The 22,522-nt window shown below is 35.1% G+C and overlaps 2 protein-coding genes and 2 long non-coding RNA genes across 6 annotated transcripts; 2 read left to right on the top strand and 2 right to left on the bottom strand.

Moving 5' to 3' along the window:
• Positions 1-382: 382 nt before the first annotated feature.
• LOC112328340 (uncharacterized) lies at positions 383-7,997 on the bottom strand. Its single transcript, XR_002983108.2, has 2 exons — positions 7,713-7,997; positions 383-895 (listed from the first exon to the last, which is right to left on the bottom strand). It is a non-coding gene; the product is annotated as an uncharacterized LOC112328340 (long non-coding RNA).
• LOC7498171 (probable apyrase 6) lies at positions 1,762-5,919 on the top strand. The gene is made up of 8 exons (XM_002312210.4): positions 1,762-2,556; positions 2,651-2,763; positions 3,209-3,316; positions 3,698-3,752; positions 4,231-4,422; positions 4,503-4,600; positions 4,806-5,002; positions 5,249-5,919. The coding sequence occupies exons 1-8, from the start codon at positions 1,983-1,985 to the stop codon at positions 5,520-5,522; spliced, it is 1,611 nt and encodes a 536-aa protein (XP_002312246.1). The 5' UTR covers positions 1,762-1,982; the 3' UTR covers positions 5,523-5,919.
• A 2,876-nt stretch (positions 7,998-10,873) lies between the features above and the next one.
• Positions 10,874-14,530, top strand: LOC7498170 (uncharacterized). The gene is made up of 8 exons (XM_002312209.4): positions 10,874-11,049; positions 11,215-11,503; positions 12,048-12,119; positions 12,672-12,739; positions 12,946-13,102; positions 13,713-13,793; positions 13,914-14,003; positions 14,131-14,530. Exons 2-8 carry the CDS (start codon positions 11,249-11,251, stop codon positions 14,248-14,250), a joined length of 843 nt encoding a protein of 280 aa, XP_002312245.1. The 5' UTR covers positions 10,874-11,049; positions 11,215-11,248; the 3' UTR covers positions 14,251-14,530.
• A 3,708-nt stretch (positions 14,531-18,238) lies between these two features.
• Positions 18,239-21,753, bottom strand: LOC112328505 (uncharacterized). 3 transcript variants are annotated; one of them, XR_002983451.2, is made up of 3 exons: positions 21,468-21,745; positions 20,490-20,555; positions 18,239-18,942 (listed from the first exon to the last, which is right to left on the bottom strand). It is a non-coding gene; the product is annotated as an uncharacterized LOC112328505 (long non-coding RNA). The 3 variants fall into 3 exon arrangements; XR_008059959.1 differs by having other exon boundaries at positions 18,239-20,555; positions 21,468-21,753; XR_002983450.2 differs by lacking the exon at positions 20,490-20,555 and having other exon boundaries at positions 21,468-21,753.
• Between the last annotated feature and the right edge of the window lie 769 nt (positions 21,754-22,522).

The raw sequence follows: 22,522 nt of genomic DNA, 5'->3' as shown, positions 1-22,522 counted from the left end.
TTTATTATTGTGGTGGCTACTGTAATCGTGGTTTATAAAAAACTGTTTTATAAAAAATATTTTTAAAAATTAAAGTTAAATAAAAAATAATTTAATGTGTTTGGTTAAAAATATTTTTTAAATTGAGGTTATAAAATAACTAAAAAATATATATATTAATATTGATGGTTTTTAATTTAAATATTGTCGATTTAACTACTGCTATTATGTCATAAAATAAATAATATTTTATATAAAATATTTTTTATTATTTCATTAAACTATTTACAATTTCATCACGTACGAAATTCATCGGACAAGGACTACAGTTTTCATGGTTTTTTGAGCGTGCAACAAAATCAGGTAAAATATCATCAGAAACAAAATTGAAATTATGATCAAATTCTGCAAATATCACGCCATCATGTGATCTCCTTCTAATTTATGTAGTGTTATTAAATAATATTAAACACTAATTTTTTTGAATAAAATACAATTAAAAATTAAATATTTTTACTGTTTTTTTTTTTTGCAGTTCACTCTCCACTGTTCACAACAATGGAGAGTGAATTTTTATAAAGAGTGAATTAATTCACTCTCCACGCAGACAAGGAGGGCACCTAAAAGACTAGGGGAAGAATAAAGGGAAAACAGAAGAGAAGAAAATGGTTTCAGGAGGTCAGCCCTCCATCACCGTCATCATCATCATCATCTTCAAGTGCAACAACAATTACGAAGACTAGGGGAAGAACAAAAGGAAAACTGTTAAGAACAGCCCTCGTGGTTGAACAGAAGGAAAATGGTTTCAACAGGCCAGCCCAGCTGTCTCCCTCGACGCCTCCAGCAACGGCACGCCCAGGTAAGAACAGCCCTCATGGTTTTCTCATCTGGACAAAATCCACTCATACCCGAAGCACTGGTCAAGGAAGAAAGATGGGAACAATTTTATACTGTGTTTATAAACACTGTTGCATGAACAGGAAACGAAAAGCATCTAATTTTTGCTTCAACAAAATTAAGGTTTGACTGCAGATAAAGATGGGTCCATGCATGAAAACTACAACTCATTTTGTAATCAAATGATATATTACTAATTTTAAATAAAAATATTGTCGCAAACACTTAGCCAAACTTGCTTTTAGAAGTCCAATGCCAAAGAATTGTGAGAAAAATATGTAAATGTACATTTGTCTTATCTAAACACCACGCGCGCGCGAAAAAAAAAATAATAAATTTGAAATGCTTATTGTCTATTGAATCAAAATATTTTTGGATAAATTAATAGTTTCATGATCGATATAAATGACACCGAATTTTAAATGAAATAAAACAAATGCACATGAAGATATGAAAATCAGGGCATTTTTTTAAAAGATTAAAAATTTATTAATTTAAATGAAAAACTATTCTTAATAAAATGGTCTAGTTAAAAGTGAATTTATTTCTTTTTATCTATAGATAAAAATACATTTAAATCATAAGCATGCATATTACAGGGTACATCATTCTAAAAACAGTAGAAAAAAAAATATATAAATGACTTATTTGATTCCTACAAAAATGTTTCAATTCATTATTAACATTAAAATAATCATGTTACATTGATTAAAAAAAATTAACAATTAAATATTTATTTTTCATTAATTTCTACATAAATACCTTAAATTAAACTCTGTAAACAATATGTGAGAATACTTTTTTTTTTAAAAAAAATTATTTTTTAAAAAAGGGCCCAAACCAGTCCACAACCCGAACCCAAAAGACCTCGCAAGAAAAACCGAACCGCAAAAACCTCTTTCCCTTAAAAATCTCCCGTCAACGCGTCTTGCCATCATCGTAAAACTCCCACCACCACCTGAGTGCCCGAAATACATACCCAAACCCGAATTTCAGAGAGATAGAGAGCGGGGGGGCCGTCATGCTCTGTTAGCCCTCTCACTCTCCTATCCATCAGAAACCCTAAAAATCTCACATTCCCTTCACATGCCAATTCCTTCTCTTTGATGCGACGACCGCATGCCCGCAACCGGGTCGATTCAAATACCACCGACCAGCAAAAAATGGATCCTTCTATCAAACTTCACAGCCGAACCATCTCAACCCGATCTACCAAATTCAAATACGCCAAATCCAAACTAGTTATTATAATAACTCTAATCGCTCTCTTATCTTGTTATTACCTCTTTAAATCGAAAACGAAATCGTTTTCTAAAATGTACGGTATCATAATCGACGGAGGGAGTACGGGTACCCGGATTCATGTATTGGGGTACCGAATTGAAAGTGGAGGGAAAGTTGTGTTTGATTTAGAAGAAGGAGCAATGAAGGTGAATCCAGGGTTATCGGCTTATGCGGGGGATCCGGAAGGTGCAGGTGGGTCAGTGGAGGAATTGGTGGAGTTTGGGAAAGGGAGAGTGCCTAGAGAATTGTGGGGAGAGACTGAGGTTAGGTTAATGGCGACTGCCGGAATGCGGTTGCTTGATTCGGAGGCTCGAGATCGGATTTTAGACGTGTGCAGACGGGTTTTGAGGAAGTCTGGGTTTAAGTTTCAGGATAGTTGGGCTTCTGTTATTACTGGTACAAAATGTTTGTTTATTTATTTATTTGTATATTGTTAATTGTTATAGAGAGAGGACTGACATTGGTTGCGATTACCCTGTTTTCTCAATAGGGTCGGATGAGGGGTTGTATGCTTGGGTTATTGCGAATTATGCGTTGGGTACTCTTGGTGGCGATCCTTTGGAAACTACTGGGATTATTGAACTTGGTGGAGCTTCTGCTCAGGTTTTTATCTTTTTGTCTCAAATTTATATTATTTTTTTTGGTGTTCTGCTGTGCCACTGAAAATTTGTGAGTATACAGCAGTTGCATTGTCATTGTAAGGAGAATTGAAGTTGGAAATGTGGAGTGGCCATTCAAGGGCAAAGTGTCATGTATCGAAAGGTCTTGCTGCTTGTGTTTTTGTTGAATTAGGCAAAATGTTTTGTATGTTAGAGCTGATTTAAATTTGAGATGTTCTAACAATGTACTTAGCGTTAGTTGCTGTATTTCTAGGTTTAAAGGTTTGAGAGAAGATCTTGTCTTTTGTTCCTTGTATCGGTTGGCCGTCAACGGCCAATGCAAAATATTTTTAGGAAGTTTATATTGCTTGAATTTCCTGTCTGTTTTTATGCTTTAAGTAATGCTAATTTATTTTATTCATGCCTGCTGTCTGATGCTTCTGTCGCAGGTGGCTTTTGTTTCAACTGAGCCAGTGCCTCCTGAGTTTTCACGTACTGTTGAGTTTGGGAATATTACTTATAATGTCTATAGCCATAGCTTTCTTAATCTTGGACAGGTAAACTTTCTCTAGAATAATTCTTATAATATATATAGCCATAGCTTTCTTAATGGTGAAATTTTGTTAAATCAAGGAAAACCGCTTGACCAGAAAACCAGGGGAAACAAGCTTAAATTAAAATTCCTAGCATTGTAACTTCCATATATTTATTTAGCTAGATAAAAGTGTTGTCTGCATGGACTGTATTTTAATCTTTATCAAGGCATCAACTGCATAAATTTGAATATGTGAAACTCTTATAAAACTTTTTGTGTCGCAGCTGATGCTTTTGATTTCACTTGTCCACATTGGAAGAACTTTGACGTTTGGTTATTGATTTTTTCTCGGATGCTGAGAAAAAATTAAGTATTAGAAGCTTGTAACTTTTTAATTTTGTAGAATGCTGCATCTGAAGCATTGAGGGAATCGCTTGTCTCAGGAAACCATCATCCGGGTAAGTATGCTGTGCCTTTTATTTGTAAGTGCTTAAATCTGAATTAAATGCAATCTAAGAACTTTTTTTTTATGAATCAATTTAAAACTAAATTTGATCTATCTATCTATTCTATCTATCAAAAATTGATCTATCTATCTAGATAGAGAGAGAGATTCCCAATATGCTCTGTTAGTCTAATACACACTTGACCAATTATTGGGAGCAACAATAAGACCAGATAAATTATAAATCTATGACTGATGTGCATGGAATTAATATTTTTCACAGTAATTTCAGATAAATAGATTGATAGGATGCATGCATGTTCAATGGGTCATGCATAAGGATTGTTAAAGTTACTGTCTTCTTTTTTTCTGTTTGATTTTAATTCTAGGATCTTTGATTGGTTTGAATTGGTCAGTGTGCACTAGTTCATTATTTGGTTTTGGAAATGGGATATCTTAACATAAGTTATTGTATATCCTCAATAATGCAGCTGCTGAATCTCTTGGGAAGGGAATATTTGTGGATCCTTGTACTCCCAAGGGATATTCACGTGTTGTGGAGTCTTTGAAGCTCTCTCCAGGTTCTTTGACTGAAAAGAACAGATTTGTATCAACTCTTCATTCTAGGGGCAACTTCTCCGAGTGCAGATCAGCTGCACTAACACTGTTACAAAAGGGAAAAGGTATGAAATTCTGTTAGTAGAATTATAGCGTGGCATTTTGTGTTTTCTGTTCCTTTAGTTGCTTTATTATCTGGATGCAGAGATATGCTCCTATCAGCATTGCCAAATAGGATCGGTGTTCATACCTAAGCTTCAGGGGAAGTTCTTGGCCATGGAAAATTTCTTTTATACATCAAAGGTTTTACAACCCCACTTCCTTTTTTTTATGTTACATTATAATTTTTTTTCATGTTTCGCATTCTACGATGGAGAAACAACAATGAAGGTTTTCCTATGATGTTCTGATTTTGGTTGTGACCATATCCAACATGCTTAAATTATGCTCTGATCATATGTCTCCAAATCCCTTTCTTATTTGTTAACTTAACTATTTGATTGATTAGTTCTTTGGACTGGGTCAAAGGGCATTTCTTTCCAATCTCATGATAGCTGGAGAACACTTCTGTGGGGAGGATTGGTCAACGTTGAAGAAGAAACACCACTCGTTCAAGGATGAAGATCTGGTGCACTATTGCTTCTCCTCGGCATATATTGTTGCCCTACTTCATGACAGCCTTGGTATTGCAGTTGACGACCCAAGGTAATTTCTCACCCAGCACTTTCAAATAGTATTTTCTTTGAATGCGGAAATATATGCATCTTAGATTGCCAAATCATTTAATTAGCCTGTGAATTGAAACTGCTCATGTTTCTACATAAAGTTAGTCTTGCAAAGGAGTGACTCTCTTTGAGCATGTGTTGAATACACCTCTTCACGTCCCAGTTGTATTTTATTATCGTTATCTCAATAATTTAAATCCTGATGACCTGTGGTGTCCCTCTGCAGAATTGAATTTGCTAATCAGGTTGGTAATATCCCACTTGATTGGGCGTTGGGAGCTTTTATCTTGCACACCAATGTGGCCTTGGATATGGAGCACTCTGACTGGATTGCAACTATTATCAGTGATGACTCGCCCACACTACTGTCTCTAATTGGCTTTGCCATATTAATAATGTTTATAGCATGGTCTATATCGAAGTGGAGGAAGCCCCAGTTGAAGACAGTTTACGATCTAGAGAAGGGACGGTATATAGTTACTCGAGTTGGAAAAAGTTGATAGCATCTGTGGAAGGATGCAATTTCATCTTCCTGGCTTGGTAGATCAGGTGGAAGCTTGTATAAATTACAATAAGCATCGTTTGGTATTCTACACTTCCCTGTTTCACTGTACAGTCACCCACTCTTAAAGCTTACCAACTTATTATGCGGGGATCCAAAAATTGCAGTGTAACTAGTGAAAGAACAACAATATAGCATAGAAGATTAGTTTCCCATTTTGTATCTAGCGGGAATTTAAATCCTGAATATTTTTTTTAAGCAAATGCTTCCTTGTTGCCTAGACTACAAAATTAGGAACCATTTGAGATTGGGGAGTTCTGAATCTCGATTCCCGACGCTGTTCAGTGTGTTGTATCAAAATGAGTTGCTTAATAACTATTCACTTCATTTTTCCAGATCCATGTGCATATTGCGTTTTGATTCTATTTCTATTTCTTAAGGTTGTTTTTCTTTTACACTCGGAGGATGAATGAGCACGTTGAAGTGTGAGTATGATTGAATATGTCGTGCCATTAAGGTACGTACAGACTCATCCTGACGCTAGAAATTGGCGAGCCACGAAAAATGGTGTCCATCGGCATTGTTGGAGGCCAAAAAGTGGGAGGCTGAACTCACAAATCTTGCCAAATTATATTGTCAAAGCTTTTTTTTCTACGCAATAGGCGGTGTATTAAACCAGCTTGAATTGAAATTATCAAAAAGAAAAAAAAAAGCCCGAGTTGTTGCATAGTGTTTAAGGAATAACAGGAAACAAGAACAGTGCTTTAACAAGGTATCATAGGCGGGTGAAGACGCGACTACTTCAAAACTGTTGACTTTGAACCATTTTTTAATTACATGATGTAGAGATTAAACCAGATAGCATTGAAATATCATGCATCAGTTATAGCCCCTACCGATGAGTATGGAACTTCGGACAATTAAGCTTCACAAAATTCTCAAAATCTAACTCTTCCTTAAATTTGAATGATATAGATCAAGGCATGAATACAAGGAATAGCTCCAGAATGAAGACATAATTCATGCTGAAATTGAATGATTCATAAGCGATATGAGTGGGAATAGAAGAGAAGGAAGTTAAGGGGAAAAAAATTTGTCTTATGGCAATCTTTATCATCTATCACGTATTTTCTTCTAGATGCAAAGGCATTATTATGCGATCATAACACATATAAAGAGATTGCTGTTCATGGCATTTCATTTATCTTGATACAAGCACCGAGCCAGATAGATACATGAAGTGCCATGAACACAATCCATTTATGATGCTTGAAATCTGATACAACATCCTCAGATTCATCCCACTTTGTATTGTCACACAAGATGTAATTAGATAAATCAAACCCATAGAGAGATCGTTGTTCATGGCAATTCACCATCACCAGTCATCACTGCTTTGGAAAAGAGGATTAATAGCCATGAACACGATCTGTTCATGGTAATTTCTTTCATGACATGTTTCAAGGAAGTCAAAAGATTATAGAAAACAACTCCCAAATGAACAGAGAAGAAAATCAAAATTAAGGAAGTCGAGAGGACAACGTCTTTCAAAATATTGAAGCGAATAAGAACAGTGATGGAGATATGTAAAATCTAGGCCGCTGTTTATAGGGACAACTGTTAGATGGAAATGGCAAGTACGTAAACGCCAGCTTTGATAATTTATTTTTACGGTAATTTGCTTGTAGTCTTGCTCTTGCTTTTCTTTATACACAGGTAATTTCCTTATAAAGTTGCGGGAATTGTAATCACTCATTATTTTTCATTGCTTTATGATATTTCTACGTATACTCAAATTTACAGCACTAACTAGCTTCACTTCATTCGGAGTATCATATATTTTTGTCAATCCTAAACATTAATCCAAGAATATTCAAATTAAAGTCAAGTTAAGGTAACCTTTAAACATTCATCTCAACAAAAATCACTATAATTATATCTAACAACATCAATTATCAACATGCATGAACACGAATGTACTTGGAAAAACCCTTCCCTAGATTTTTCCTCTTTGACTGAAACACTAGGGCTTCTACAATATCCATTTTTGTTTGTCATTTCTCAACATTTATTTCATATTTCTTATTTATTTCATCTCTACTCTACTTGTTTGTCTCAATTTCTCAATTTTCTCAAAATTGTTCAAAAACCCTAGCTTAAGAATTTGGAGCTTTACATCAATACTTACCAAGAATGTCTCCAAATGGACGGAGTATGTCGAGGACCCTTTTCTTCTTTGATTTTTCAGCTCCAAATTTCTTCCTCCCTCGCGGCTTCTTCTAGTCTCTCTCCCTCTCTCTCTATGGTGGTGTTTGACTGTTTTCCTTCTTTAGCTTAGACCTACAAGTCTAACTCTCATGTTTATTTACTTGTCCCTCTCTTTTTATAAGCTCGAATGAGATGCATGCAAGGGTCTTGAGTGAGAAGATCATGAAGAAAGAAGGAGGAGGAGAGGTTTTTCTCCTTTTCAATCTGTCGGCTCTCCCTTAAAAAAAAAGGGGCTGATTTGTAAATATTGTTTTTGTTATTTGTCCTTTTGGTCCTTAATCTTACATGGCCTTTTGTCACATTCCCACATGTACATATTTATCTCATGCCCCCCTTTTAAGGCATATTTCATGCTTACAAGACTATTTACTTATCTTAGTATCAATCTACCTTTCTAATTAAGCTTGTTTAAATTTCTAAATAAGCATTTTTTTAGTAGCAAAAATTTATAACTTTTTTCTTATGGGGTTTATAATTCATGCTTTCATGTTCCCATGGACCATACTTCACTCATATAAGCCTATTAAATCCTCTTATTATTAATCACCTTCCTAGAATTTAATTAAAAATTATTTAAATTAGCCATATTTCTTGTTGGGGCTTACAAAAGTAGTCTTTTTATTAAGATTATTTTTTTCATGTAAAAATTTCATTAAGCATATCAATTGCACTCGTAATGAAGCATAAAGTTTTTCCTCCAAAAACACCAATTGCGGGGATAATTGACACCCCCTTGACAATTAACATCCCTCAACCATGTTTAAACGGTAAAGGGTAATTAATTTTTTCTTCAGTTTTCACAAGAACAATTGTTTCTAGCCTTCATTGAACCAAAAACGAGATGAGCCTAGCCCAAGAGTACAAACAAGAAGCCCGCAGTAGCTCAGAAAATAGCAAAATACTGACCACGGCTAGCTCAGTCCGTATCAACAAAACAAGCTCAGGCCTAGGAAACTCATTTGCCCTAAGTTTATTGCTCAAGTGGTTGCACAGAGTTTATCAGGCATGGCTTCTACGCAACATTCTTTTCTTTTTTAGTGAACCATCCAGTGATAAGAATTTAAAATTAAATAATTTGTTTTTTTTATCTCAAATTTAAACATTGTGATTATCAATACAATGATCACTAGAGATTTACATGATTATTAACTTCAGAGCCCGTAAGATTAGTCAAGATACACGCAAATTAACTCAAACACTCACGTTAATAATAATAAAAAAACATTCTTGTGTAGTGTCCAGGTTAACACAGTATAATTTCGGTATTCAAAGGATGGCAAAGAGCATATTATAAATCCGAATGTATATTTCCAAAAGAAATGACAAGGCATTTGTATGCATGTACATAAAATCTTACGTGCATTTTGTAGTCAACATTTGCGACAATGCCTGTGATGTTAGCAATGTTTGTTAACATAAATTATGTAATTTGTTGGTGTCAAAATCGAAGCATAGCATGTGATGACAGAACACCGTCATAGGACTTGCGTTCATTGTTCATTTCCAGATTATAAAAGGAGGAAATTAAAGGTTTTAGTTCTAGAAACTGTCTTTTACCCCCGAAAAAATAAAAATAAAACACCTCGGTCCGATCTTAAGATAAATGGACCGAATATTCCAAACCATGCGGCCACGGTAGTTGTGTCCATATTACAGCAGCTCCAAGAGGTGGTACCTGGTAGATTAGCTAGGAAGCTGGGAAGGAAAAATAGTGTGTTCCAAGGTATTTAAAAAATATTATTTTTTATTTCAGGCATTAACACATAAAAATATCAAATTAATATTTTTTTTAAAATAAATATAGCTTTAAAAAGTATTTAGAAATAAAAATAAAGATAGCGCCTTAACATCACTTATAGATACCAAAAATCATTTATTATTAGATAAAATGGTTATCTATTTTAAATTGCGGTAGCAGTTATGATTTAAAGTATTTTTTATTTATAAATATATTAAAATAATATTTTTTTAATTTTTAAAAAATTATTTTTAATATCAGTAAATCAAAACAATGTAAAAATAAAAAAATATTTTTTTTAAAACAAAATTTAAAACTTTTACAAATATCGTTTACATCACATTTCCAATCATACACGAATCACCGAAAATTTTGTTAGCGTTCGGTGGTGTTCGGAGCTAACGTCATCGGGAGCACTTGTCAGTTGTCACCCACCAAAATTCTGCTAAGATGACGAGAAATTCCCATATTTGCACTGCAATACTATTTTAATTCTGACAACTTATCTTGTTTCTTTTTTTCCTATTAAAAGAAAGAAAAGAAACTCCTGGGAAAGGTGACGTCATTCACATGAGGTCGTCGTGCTCTAACGAATCGGGTGGCCAGCATTCCAGTCGAGGAGTAAAAACGAAAAATCTCCGGCGTGATGAATGAGCTTTTTGACAAATTCTCCGTTACTGTATAATTTGGTCAGGAAGAGAAATTATATGCCCCATTAATAAAATTAAACACAATAAAGAGAGAGGAAAAAAAAACAAAAAACATCATCGTGCAATATAAGCTTGACATAATTATTTTGCTTTAAAATAAATTTTAAATCAATTAAAAAAAAGATAAAGTCCTGTCTATGTATCTATCAATTACGAGAAAAGCGGACACGTGAGCTGCACGGGCGGTAGGGAATAGCAAAACCCTGAGAGAACGAGAACACATTTTTCGAATAAAACGTTGACGTTTCATAATTTCCTCTGAGAAATTTCTTTAATGGGAGAGTTGAAAGCAATCAAAAGAGATGTGATTCATGGGAGGGTCAGTTTTGGGGGGTATTATTGTAAGTGAACAGTCTGAGAAAAACAATCATACCGTGGGCCGCGGGGGTGCTAGCAAATGCAATAGTTTGATTTTGCGTTTCAAGCGGGTTGGATAATTTTTAGAAAAAAAAATAAAAAAATTAATTTTTTTATATTTTTATATTATTTTAATGTATTGATATTAAAATTAATTTTTAAAAAATAAAAAAAATATTATTTTAATATATTTTAAAATAAAAAATATTTTAAAAAATTACTACTGTAGCAAAGAAAGAAAAAAAAAGGAAGGGACCTCTCAAACTTTTACCCGTGACCCATTCCAAGACACGCTCGCCGGTCTCCCCTCCCCTGTTTTGCAAAATATTAGATAACGCGTTTTCTTACTTTCTCCCTGGTCTTGCCTGTTTCCTCGCTTAAATACACAAACAAATCCTAACACACCCATTTCGCGTCAAATTAAAGATCAAAATCTTAAAAAAAAATCACCGGTAAGCCAACTATAAAACATACATATATATATATAATCACAATCTCTTTTGTTTTTGTTCTATCTTTAAATTTCTCTACCGAAATCCTTCGATCCGCTGTTTTTAAGCGTCATCCTAGGGTTTCAAATAAGCTTACTTGTTCTTTCCTTTTCTATTATTTTTTAGTTTGAAGAGGAGAAAACGAGATTAGGGATTGCAAATGAGTGATCACGTGGTGTTGGATGTTGACCGACTCATAAAGCCGCCGGTGACTGAGGAGTCTGTTCAGGCGATCGTTAAGGAAGCCGACGCCGGGCCCTCGTGCTCGAGGGCAAGTGAAGGAACCGATGGTCGTGTTTCAGGGGAGGAAGGGGAGGAGGAGCCGTTGATTCAGGGGGGCGAGTGTCGCATTTGCCAGGAGGAGGATTCCATCAGCAATTTGGAGACTCCTTGTGCTTGCAGCGGCAGCCTCAAGGTATAATTAATGTTGACAGATTTTATTTCTTATTAAGTTCTTTTTAAAGATTTTAAATATTATGAAATTGAGGGTTTTTGGTCCACGGAAAGGTCGCTCCTTCCTTGATGCTTAGAGAGGTCAATAATTAATATCTCATTTTGTGTTCTTTAAAGTTAGGTTTTCATTGTAATTGACTTCTGGATAGGCCAGCCAGTGCCCGTGTATAATAATTGTAGCTTGTTGGATTAGAGCATGATTTTTTTATCCTTTGTTCAGTGTTTACATTTGTTAAGACATCGTTTGACATTTCATCATGTTTGCAGTGTAAATTTTATTTCATCTTATTCGAGAATTTGTTGTTTCGGAAGATTGTATTAGCTAGTTTGTCGTGATGTTTGTGCCTATGAGATGCATTTTAGATAATCTGACTAAAGGTCCTGTCTTTCCATCTTGCCCTTTTCTTTTTTAAATGGCATCGGATACTAGGAGCCTTTAGATTGATGTTAGTCTTCGCTATACACTTTTTATGTATGTGATGATGACTGCAATTTCTTTTTTCCAGTATGCCCATAGGAAGTGCGTCCAGCACTGGTGCAATGAGAAGGGTGATATCACTTGTGAGATATGCCATCAGGTATGCTCGCTTAATATTGTTTTCTAGGTGTTCTCTGTGCTCGGCTGCATGCTTGGTTCCTTATTGATTTGTATAGCATACACCATTTCATGAATGTACATGCATTTTTAACATGAAAACATGCGAAGCAATTTTTGGATTTCACTTCCTACTAGCAAAGCAGCGGTATGCTGTAATGATCAAATTGCAACTAAACAAACATCCAAGAAGCTTACAGGTGGTGTTGGAGACTCTAGGTTTTCATTGTGTTATATCAGGATTAGTTTATCAGGGGAGGATGTGGTTGTGTATATGGAAAAGTAATGTAGGCTTCTATACCTTTGGTGGAAGTTTTTTGGATTTTGTGGAACTGGATGAAAGAGTGTGTGAAGAATGTTGTCTGAACTTTTCAGAGGATTTTTAGGTTAAACCTTAATTTTTGATGTGTTGGATAATTGTCTGCAGTTTGTTTTTGTATTTATTTTGTATGTAGTTCAATTCAATTTTTTAATTCTTCTACTTACAACATAATATACTTGATAATCCTGCTAATTTTTCATCTATGATGTATAGCCTTACCAACCTGATTACACCGCTCCACCTCATCCACCACACTCTGAAGATACTGCTATTGATATTGGGTATGTTTAAAATCTCTTGTATGTTTGTTGTCTTATAAGTTGGTGCTAATTTTTGTCTTTTGCTCTAGGATTGTTGGGTTTTTTTTTTTTATCGCTTACATACAATTCGATGTGCATCAAAATAACTTACATGTTATTTACCTATCAATGATGATTTTTGCATTATCATGCCTTCTTTGACGTTCTGACCATGATTTTTTTTGCAGTGGAGGCTGGACAATCTCTGGCACTCAACTAGATTTGCGTGATCCTCGCTTATTGGCAATCGCAGAGGCTGAGCGCCATTTTCTAGAAGCAGAGTATGATGACTATGCTACTTCAAATGCTAGTGGAGCTGCATTTTGCCGTTCAGTTGCTCTTATCGTAAGCCCTTAAATTATAAATTCCTCCAATAGCATTCACAGGAGTCTAAAAGATTTTTTTTTCATGGTTCCGTGTGAAAAGTTTATTCAGAATTTTATGTGAATTGATCATTTGTTACATGAATTAAGGGTATTTACCATCGTGTTTGTGCCCTTATGTGAATTAGTCCATCGTAAGCCCTTGATTTCATAACTTCCCCCAATAGCATTTGAAGAGTCAAAATTTTCTTTTTTCATGGTTCCATGTGAGAATTATAATTCAGAATCTTTTGTGAATTAGTACAATTGGTCAGCTGTTACAAGTACAGGATATTTTCCCCGTGCCCTTAATATTGAAGTGTTTGTTTGCTAACACATGATTATATTTTCTCAATACCTGGAGAATACTAACAATATAAAGAAACCCGATTGAACCAAACTTTGGAGATTTGAACAAACTTCCCTCTATATCACATGGAAGCTGCTTGAGCATACCACCTGGGTGTCCATGCTGGCCGTTACTTGCATCTGCTATTTCTCTTGCTAATGCTTTCTTATTTAAGCTCTCATTTTTCTTTGATTATCTACACAATTGAAATTTGGTTTTAATCCTAAATTCACTTACATTGCAGTTGATGGCCCTCCTGCTCTTGCGGCATGCATTGACTCTCACAGATTCTGATGCAGACGATGACGTATCTACATTTTTTTCTGTAAGTGGAATTGGTATTTCCATCTATTCTATGATAATGACAAACATCATTTCTTTGTTGTGTAGTGTTTATTTGATTTTATGGTTTCACCAATCTAACGAACCAGTTGATCACCTACAGCTTTTCCTGCTTCGGGCAGCTGGTTTTCTTCTGCCCTGTTACATCATGGCCTGGGCCATCAGCATCTTGCAGCGTCGGAGGCAAAGACAGGTTGGTGTTTCTTTCAGTTCTAGTCTGTTGTGTTGTATCTGTAACTTTGTCCATGCTATCTTTTCACATCAAATTGATGTTATAAAATAATTTATATTGAAGTTTATACAATAATTTGTTTTAACAGGAGGCAGCAGCATTGGCAGCGACACAGGTTGCTTTTGTGCTCCAATCAGGGCAACAGAGGGGTCTGCAGTTTACCATTGCACCAGGACCTACTGTAACTCCTCACCAGGAACCTGTTTAATATTGCAAAAAAAAGTGGTTGTGCGAAAGTAATGGAAGGATGAAAGAGAGTGCCATTGAATAATATCATCCAGAAAAATGTTTAATGGCCTGTTTACAAGGCCAAAATGCTATCAATCAGTATCTGTCCTGTTTAAAAACGTGTATATGCATTATATTGTGACCAGTTCAAAGAAAGTAGCTGGATAATTAAATCTGCTGGCAAAACATGAGCGCGGATGCCCTCGCCCCCTCTCTGTATTTTGTACTTTGTTTAAATTTAAACACATTTTAATTTTAAATTGTTTCCTCCTGATTTGAGAGTTTATTTTTAGTAGTCTGAAACTGGTTTTATTTTCTACTGACACGAGCAATTTTATGCAGCCTTGTGAATATCTTGTTAATTTAGTTGTGTAAAGGGGGTGAGAGCTTCTTGCTCGAGTTCTTGGGAGAAATCGTCCTATGAAGATTAGGTTAGCCCCAGCCTTCGTGAAATAAAAAGCAGCCAAAACAGGGACTGGCAGAGGGAGGAGGGTTCCCGCGGTAATGTAGCCCAAATGGAACATTTGAAGGAACTGATAATAGAATGGAGTAAAGAAATGATTCATCAGATCATAATTATCATAGTTGATGATGGAGAGGTGTTTGTTTTATAAAAAATAATCGACACCATGGTGGAAATGTTCCCGGGAAGGTTGACGTGCCCGATTAGAAATCGTAAGGGATGCAATTTAATTGAATGGAACTCTGTAAAGCTTAGTTTGAAGGCGCACCTCTGCTCTTAAGATATCGTGCATAGCTTTCAATTTGGACCGCGACACCAGCAGGGCTGAATGCAGGAAAGATGGGGCTGGCCTCTGCAGGAGCTCGCTCCATCTTCTCTTCACATGCCCATTGGTACTTTATCTAACACACGAGCTGCACCCTGTAAAGTGGAGGAGGGGATGGGGAGAAAATGCGTTCGAAATTGGCAGGTGGATGACCAAATGAAGATACGACCGTTTAAAACAACTGCTCATAAAGCATCAAGAATATGTTCTCTCAGTCTCCAGGCATGATTATTATTCATTAAAAACAATGTTAAAAGTAGAACAAGGCAGCATCTCCCTTTTACTTGTGTTTCGGTAACATTCTGTTTGCAGCTCTCACTTTTTGGCGTCCCTTTAGAAACAGATATTGCTTACGATAGGGTTCATCATGAATCTTCCTCTGCTAAAGAAGTGATTAGCTGTTCCAGAGAATGATTCAACCTGCAATGTGGCTTTTTGTCCTCAAGATTTCTTCGGAACTGGCTGAGAAAAAACAAATATGGAATCTCGAAGGATGCAGATTAACATCCTTCTTGGTATATCTTATCAGGCCCAAAACTCCATTGAAGATGCATGTTTTGGCTGGCCTAAGAAGGCAACAGCAAAACATGTAAGGAGTCCCCTGTTATACTTGGATCCCAACGCAAAATGGTTGTCAGTTCAATGTCCATTGCCTACCTATTCCAGGTAGACAGATAACATTTGTGATTGTCATAGTATCAAGTGTTATTTTGGTCTATGGATACTCAATTTTTGTTCAAATTCATACATTTTAGATTGCACGCTATTGACCTTAAACCCTAATAAACAATTCTAGATAATACCATATTTGGTACTGCGTTTTAAACGAGGATTAGATAAATTTTGAATTTTTTTTATATTTTTAAATTATTTTAAAATGTTGATATTAAAAATAATTTTTAAAAATATTATTTTAATATATTTTCAAATACTTCAAAAAACAATCGTTACCACACTTCATATACAACAATAAGGTGAGTGAGGTGTTGGTAGAAACCGATCTATGCTCTTGAAAGGTCAAGGAAACCTTCCGGTTGTCAGAATCTTAATAAATGCCAAACTCTACGTCCTCCAATCCTGTTCATTAGTGCTCTTTTAAGACACTATCTGTAATGATGCATGCACTTGTAGTCAAGAATAAGTTGTTCTGTGGAAATGTAATCTATAGGAGGAATTGGTGCTCATTTTCTTCTTCTATTGCATTACGTTCTAGCAGAACATATCACAAGTATTCTTTTGAGTATATGTAAGTATTCCATACTCAAATTTTCTTTAACTTTAACAGAAACTGCTCTGGCGATCTTCTATTACCACTTTTGTGTGTCGGCCCTGACATGACATTGGTGGCTTAAATGGGAAAAAAAAAAAAAAAGGACCGTGGAATATGGATTCGAGTCCTTGCAATCCATTGTTTTAGCTTGTAAATGAAAGTGCCGAAGAGAAGTCCCGACTTTAAGACCAGCCTCGAGAATCTACAAAGCCACAATCTGTAGCTTAGGGTTTTCACTTTAAGATTTAAATAAAATTTCCTTTTTTTTACCACAATCTGTAGCAAATGCTACTTCCTATCTTACACCAAAGGGGACATGGCCTCTGAATTAAGAGTGTAATGTTAACAAACTCTCCCCACCGTTATCAAATCTTATATAAAGATAATTCATTTATAACATTAAAACTTGTTATATATTCAAGAGGAAAAAAAAAAACGAATAACAAGTGGATCATTGTCGACCATAACCATCAGACAACTCTCCCCATCGTTTTACTTTTATGTTATAAAAATATTTAAAAAAAAATTAATTTTTTTATTTTTTTCTTTATTTTTTATTAATTTTTTTATTTTTTCATATTGTTTTAATATATTAATATTAAAAATAAATATTGTTTTAATATATTTTCAAGTAAAAATCAATTTGAAAAACAATCACCAAAATAAATACAGGCCTAAAATATGTTTATCCATCACCCCATTTTCCATATTTGTACGTGAATTGATATAATTACTTTTTTTTTTCATCTCATCTATCCATCCCAAGTTTTTCTAGTTTAAGAAACCCTCAGGTATTTAGGTTAAATACATTTGAAAATACAAAAGGTATCAATTTGGTATGTATATTTTTTAATCTGAATGCATTACCGTTCTTGTAATTCGATCATAAATACAGTTAGAAATACACGCATTTGATGGGTTATTAAATAATATACAACCATTATTTTAACTTCACCTAATAACTTATAATATTTTAAACCAAGTTTCAAACCTCTTCTTTACTGTAAAAATAAAAAAGAAAAGCTAAATGAGATGGGGCTAAAAACAAAAAGAATCTCAGGGGGAAAAAAAAGTAATAATATTTCGAGAGAGAGAGAAAAAAAAAAGAGTTTGCAGCCCAAGATATCTTCCGGCTCTATTCTTTAAGAAAATATATTTCAAATGCAAAGTTGGGACTCAAACACCAAAAAAACAAAGCAAGTCATGAAAATAAAATTTCTTTTGTTTTAGAAACTGAAGCCTTTCAGCCAACTCACTTGTTGGAGAAAAAGTTGGAAAAGAAAAGGAGTGTTCCATGAGCATTTGAACTTCGATGCATCCCGTTTGACTGGACAACGACACCACTTGACCATGAAAGCAACAAAACAAAAAAAAAATAAAAATTGCGATAATACTTGTCCGAAGATATTGCATCAGAACACAGTTCTTAAGTGCTCATGGTGGATGCCAATCCAGCCAGTGGAGGAGAAAGCTCAGGTTTAGTGTAGCAGCAATAATTTGATTCAAAATGTGATGAAACAGATGAGGATGACTTCATCACTCGACTTCATGGTTAAACACATTAGGACGCTCAAGCAAACAAGACCTCCAAATGAATCCGCATATTGATCATGTGCATGCACCACCCACCAATGGAGGATTTAATCCTTATGGACGATAGGGAAGAATACAAAGCAGCAATCGATTTTACCATTCTACTTTATTTGGAAGATATAAAGCAAAGAATCAGCACATTAACAACACATTCAAGCTGGGTTTGCGTTATTGGACCGTGATTAAACACCGTTGATAAGCCACCATAAATATTCACCAGCCATTTTAACAAAGTACAAGAACATATGCCTTCGAATGTTCCTAGATGCATGTGCTTTTTATTATAACAGCAACAATAACAGTAAAGGAAAAGAGAATAAAGGGAAAGATGGTCTTCATGAATAAACGAGAAAAATTACAAATTAATCCACAGAGAGGGAGGGAGGGAGGCTTGAAGTGGGTCTTCCTGAATCATTGAATGGGGGATTAAGTACTTGGCAACCCAAAGAAAAGAAGCATAAAGAAACACATTTAGCACAAGAAACCAGGTAATGTTATTTTTGTTGCATAGGGAAGAGAGCTTGGAATTCTAAAGTGAGGAGGAGATCTTAGAATGGCATAAAGCAAGAGCTTGTTTCTTTGGGGGCTCTTCTATTCCTCATTCTCCACCCTCTTATTTGATTCTTTACATTTGCCACTGTAGCAATCTACTACTGGTTCTAGGTGGCCCCGTGGCTTATGTCTGCCCAGTCACTCCTGCTTAAAAAACAAAACTCCCCTTTTCTTAATATCAAAGCAATGATAATTTCCCAGAACACCCCCCTACATAAAAGATCTTCATACCATTAGAATATGTATTTATAACTGCAACAGCAAACCCTGTTATTCGTAGAAAGCTTGCCTCAAAGTATGCCCCAAAAGTACGTAGTTAAGGCATCCACATAAGCTGAGCTGAACCAAGCTGAGACCCGAGCTGGAAAGACCATTGGCTACGAATAAATATCAGTCCCCAGTGCATGTCCAAGTAAGCATGGTCGGATGATGTGGCCAGACAGTTAAAGAGTTCAAGAGAGTTGTAGGCCTGTTTCAATAGCAAAAGCAAAACAAATGATAGAGATGTGGGGGAACAAATGGAAAAAGATACTTGGCTTCTCAAGGGTAGTGTTCCAACTCCTTTATTCATCATTGTCAGATTCTTCCATAACAGCCTTAAATTTTTTAGAATGCAGGCTTATGATTTGAGTGAATCAAAAATCGCAGTGGGTGTTCTGGGGCCCTCCCTGCTTTTTTGCTTTAAAGTGCCCTCCAAATCCAACAAGGGATAAATAACAGACCTATATCCACAGGAATGGAGCATACCATAGAAACCTCACATTCTCAGACGTGTTCATCTCATTACTCTAAACAGAAACAACATACTTCTGCTCTTGTTGTTTGTTCAAAGCAGAAACAATGGTTTTTTGTGCTCATAGAGTGCTTATCCTTCTTATATGTATTGGGTTCATAGCAGTTCAACCTGATGAAGTTTATGGCTTGACGAGTGTAGAGCTGGTCCTCAGACACAACCAAAAAGCTCAAGGGACAGCACCACAAAGCCAACGTGTTCTTAAGGATGTTGATATGCAAGGAATGGACACAAAGAAATCAGCGCATGCAAGCAAGACATTTGATCGAAGTCAATCAAACAAAAGAAGAGCACCGAGAGGATCAGATCCTATCCACAACAGGTCCTGATATATTTGAATTGTTTCTTCAAACAGAGGCAGGAAGAGCAAGTCAACAGCTAAAGAAAAAGAATAGTTTCTAGCAATGCAGAGAAAACTAGAAGGTGGTGAATTTTGCATTTTGAAGAACTCTAAAGAGGATGGGTTGATTGGTTTAGCGTTTTATTTTATTTTAAGAGTTTCTGTTTTTTTTTATATATATATAGAGAGAGAGATGTGTATAGAAAAGCCATAAGAGAAAATGTTCACAGAGCCAGTATCATCTCTGTGCCACAAGTTGAGATCATAATCAACCGCCAATGAACCCGGAATGGATGATGGTATGGCTCCCTGAAAGGAAAAGACAGTTTTTTCTTCTCCCCTCAATCTTTCTTTGAAATTTGCATCTGTTTGCTTAGTTATATGCTTATCTGTAGACTATAGTAATATTCCTTTATTAACAAAGTTTGTTTAACAGTTTAGCATACTGAGGGTAAAAATTATTTGATTGATTCAAACTCAACCCTTGACATGCCTTAACCCAGAATACCAACAACTCCACAACAAAGGTAAGCACTAATTAAATAAACTTGCTATCCAGCCATACAGGAACTAGAAGCCTCACAACTGATTTTATGTACATTTATGAAGTAGACCTACAGGTTTTCTTAGTGTTTCATTAAGAACTACTATGAAAATCCACACCTTATTTCATGTGACATAAACAGGGCAGATCTCATGTCTACCAATAGAAGCTAAGAAGTCGTATCAATATGGGCATACAACATGATCACTGTTATGACCAAGGATGCTCTCCCTTTTACAAAGTAGTTAATATTTATGATGCTGCTATTAACCTGATAAAACTAAGAAAACAACAGGTTAAGCATATCTAAAGAGACACTTCTACGTTGGATCATCTCACCTATCATAGACTTCGTGAAATTTCAATTATCTTTCCCACTGAGTTCGGGGTCGAATATCATTGAAACTGCAGTTAAAATATACAGGATTATGAGCAGCAAAATATATACTCCAATAGAATTCAGTTTCCTTTACTGCCATAGAACAGGGGCTCATCATGGTATGGTTTGAGCAAATTTGAGGGGGGTTAGTGGATTACATTGGTTGATCTGACAAAGCTTTTTTAAATAACAGTGCACATACTTTGGGTCTCCAACAAAGTAAAATTATCGGTAACATCATTGCATTTCCTTAATAAAAATGACCAGGAACGAGACGATGGATTAACTTAGGGAAAGACGTATCTTTAGAATTATTTAAGGAACTTGTTCTGAAGCATATTTACAGAAAGCGAGGCATTGGGATTAACGCAGAGAATAAGAAAGATAAGATATTATACTAAAAGTTGAGGAGGCAGGATTTGGTTTCTCAGCAGCACTATTAACTCCAAACTAACCTATTTCCACTCCCATCTTCTTTTCTAGGACAGCATCGCATCATAACACTATGACTATTCAAGCCTAGAAAATCTAAATGCTCACTAGTTTGCAATTTGGGAAATTCCAACGAGGCAACCAATACAGAAGGGCAAGTCTACCCTACAGGCTGCTTACACTACTGATTTCAAAAGCCTGTGCCAATCATAAATGATTTGTCCATTTCGAAAAGCAATCAACGAGTTTTTTTACACGAAATTGAAGTATTCAATCAACAAATACATTTAAGCGATAGCAAGCAAAATGAAAGAGCAAAACTTCCCTTCCATATAAAACATAGAGACTTTGTACAAAGCAAGTTCACGCCACGAAATAACATTGCCTATCAAGTAACATGTAGCTCAAAACCGTTCAAGCTGCCATTTATTTTGAAAGAACAGCAAAAAGGTGAATCAGACTAAAACATGTTAAACTCATTTATCAAAACAGAAAAATAACCATACCCAGAGAGTGAATTCATTCATAGAGAATCCCTTTTCACTTTAGCTTGCAAGCTTCAAACGAATAAAGCCCTAATCTTGAAGGTTGAATGATTCTCGATCACCAGAAGATGCTCATCAATCCTTGACTGTATTTTTCAAAAACAATCTACGCCGTTGAATTTGTTGACCACGACGTGGATTCCATTTGGGGATTGTGAGGCGCGTGACTGCGTGAGTGATCAATTTAGGGCATTTGTTTAAGGCAGAAAGAAAGAAGGTAATTGATTGGATCCTGAAACGGCAAGGTTTACCGGGTATTGCCCAATTAAAAGAAAATGGGCTTTAGGCCGTTGTTGTACTTACAAACAAATGTCAATGGGCTCTAGTGGTTTGGTATTGTTTATTTGTTGTGGCTGTGGACTTGTTTTTTATAAAAAATTAAGTGTTTTTAAACAAAATTATTATTTTTATTATTTTTTAATGTGATGATGTGCAAAATAAATTTTAAAAAGTTAAAAATATATATTATTTTAATATATTTTAAATAAAAAATACTTTAAAAAATAACATTCATACATTCTTTCCTATTTTATGTAATTGTGTGCCCTTGTTAAGGGCACAGGCGCACAGGAACCAGATTGTCACATGCTTCCAAAATATGACGCACATTTGGTGTCCAATAAAAGGGAGATTTTTGACGAGGAAGAAAAATGACAGGTAATCTGAGTGAAAGTGGGATTAGTCCATGATATTAGCGGGATAGTTCTTTTCCTTATTTCCTTAGGCTGGTTTAAGGGATTTTTTTAAAAAAAATTTATAGCATGTTTGAAATTGTAGTTGTGGTTATTTTTTAAAGTATTCAAAGTATTTTTTACTTAGAAATGTATTAAAATAATATATATTTTTAAAAAAATATGAATTTGAAGTAAATTAAAAAATAAAAAAATTAATATTTTTAAAAAACACTTGTAAAATATAAAAACAAACCGGATTTATTCTCCTCAAAGTAACATTAAAATGCTTTTGGGTGAAATTTAGTCTATGTTTGTTTTCTGGAAAGTGATTTCCGGGAAATT

Source organism: Populus trichocarpa, chromosome 8 (genome assembly GCF_000002775.5).
Source record: "Populus trichocarpa isolate Nisqually-1 chromosome 8, P.trichocarpa_v4.1, whole genome shotgun sequence".
Lineage (NCBI taxonomy): Eukaryota > Viridiplantae > Streptophyta > Magnoliopsida > Malpighiales > Salicaceae > Populus > Populus trichocarpa.
Note: the sequence above shows the minus strand (reverse complement) of the source record. Positions and strands in the feature narration are given on the sequence as shown.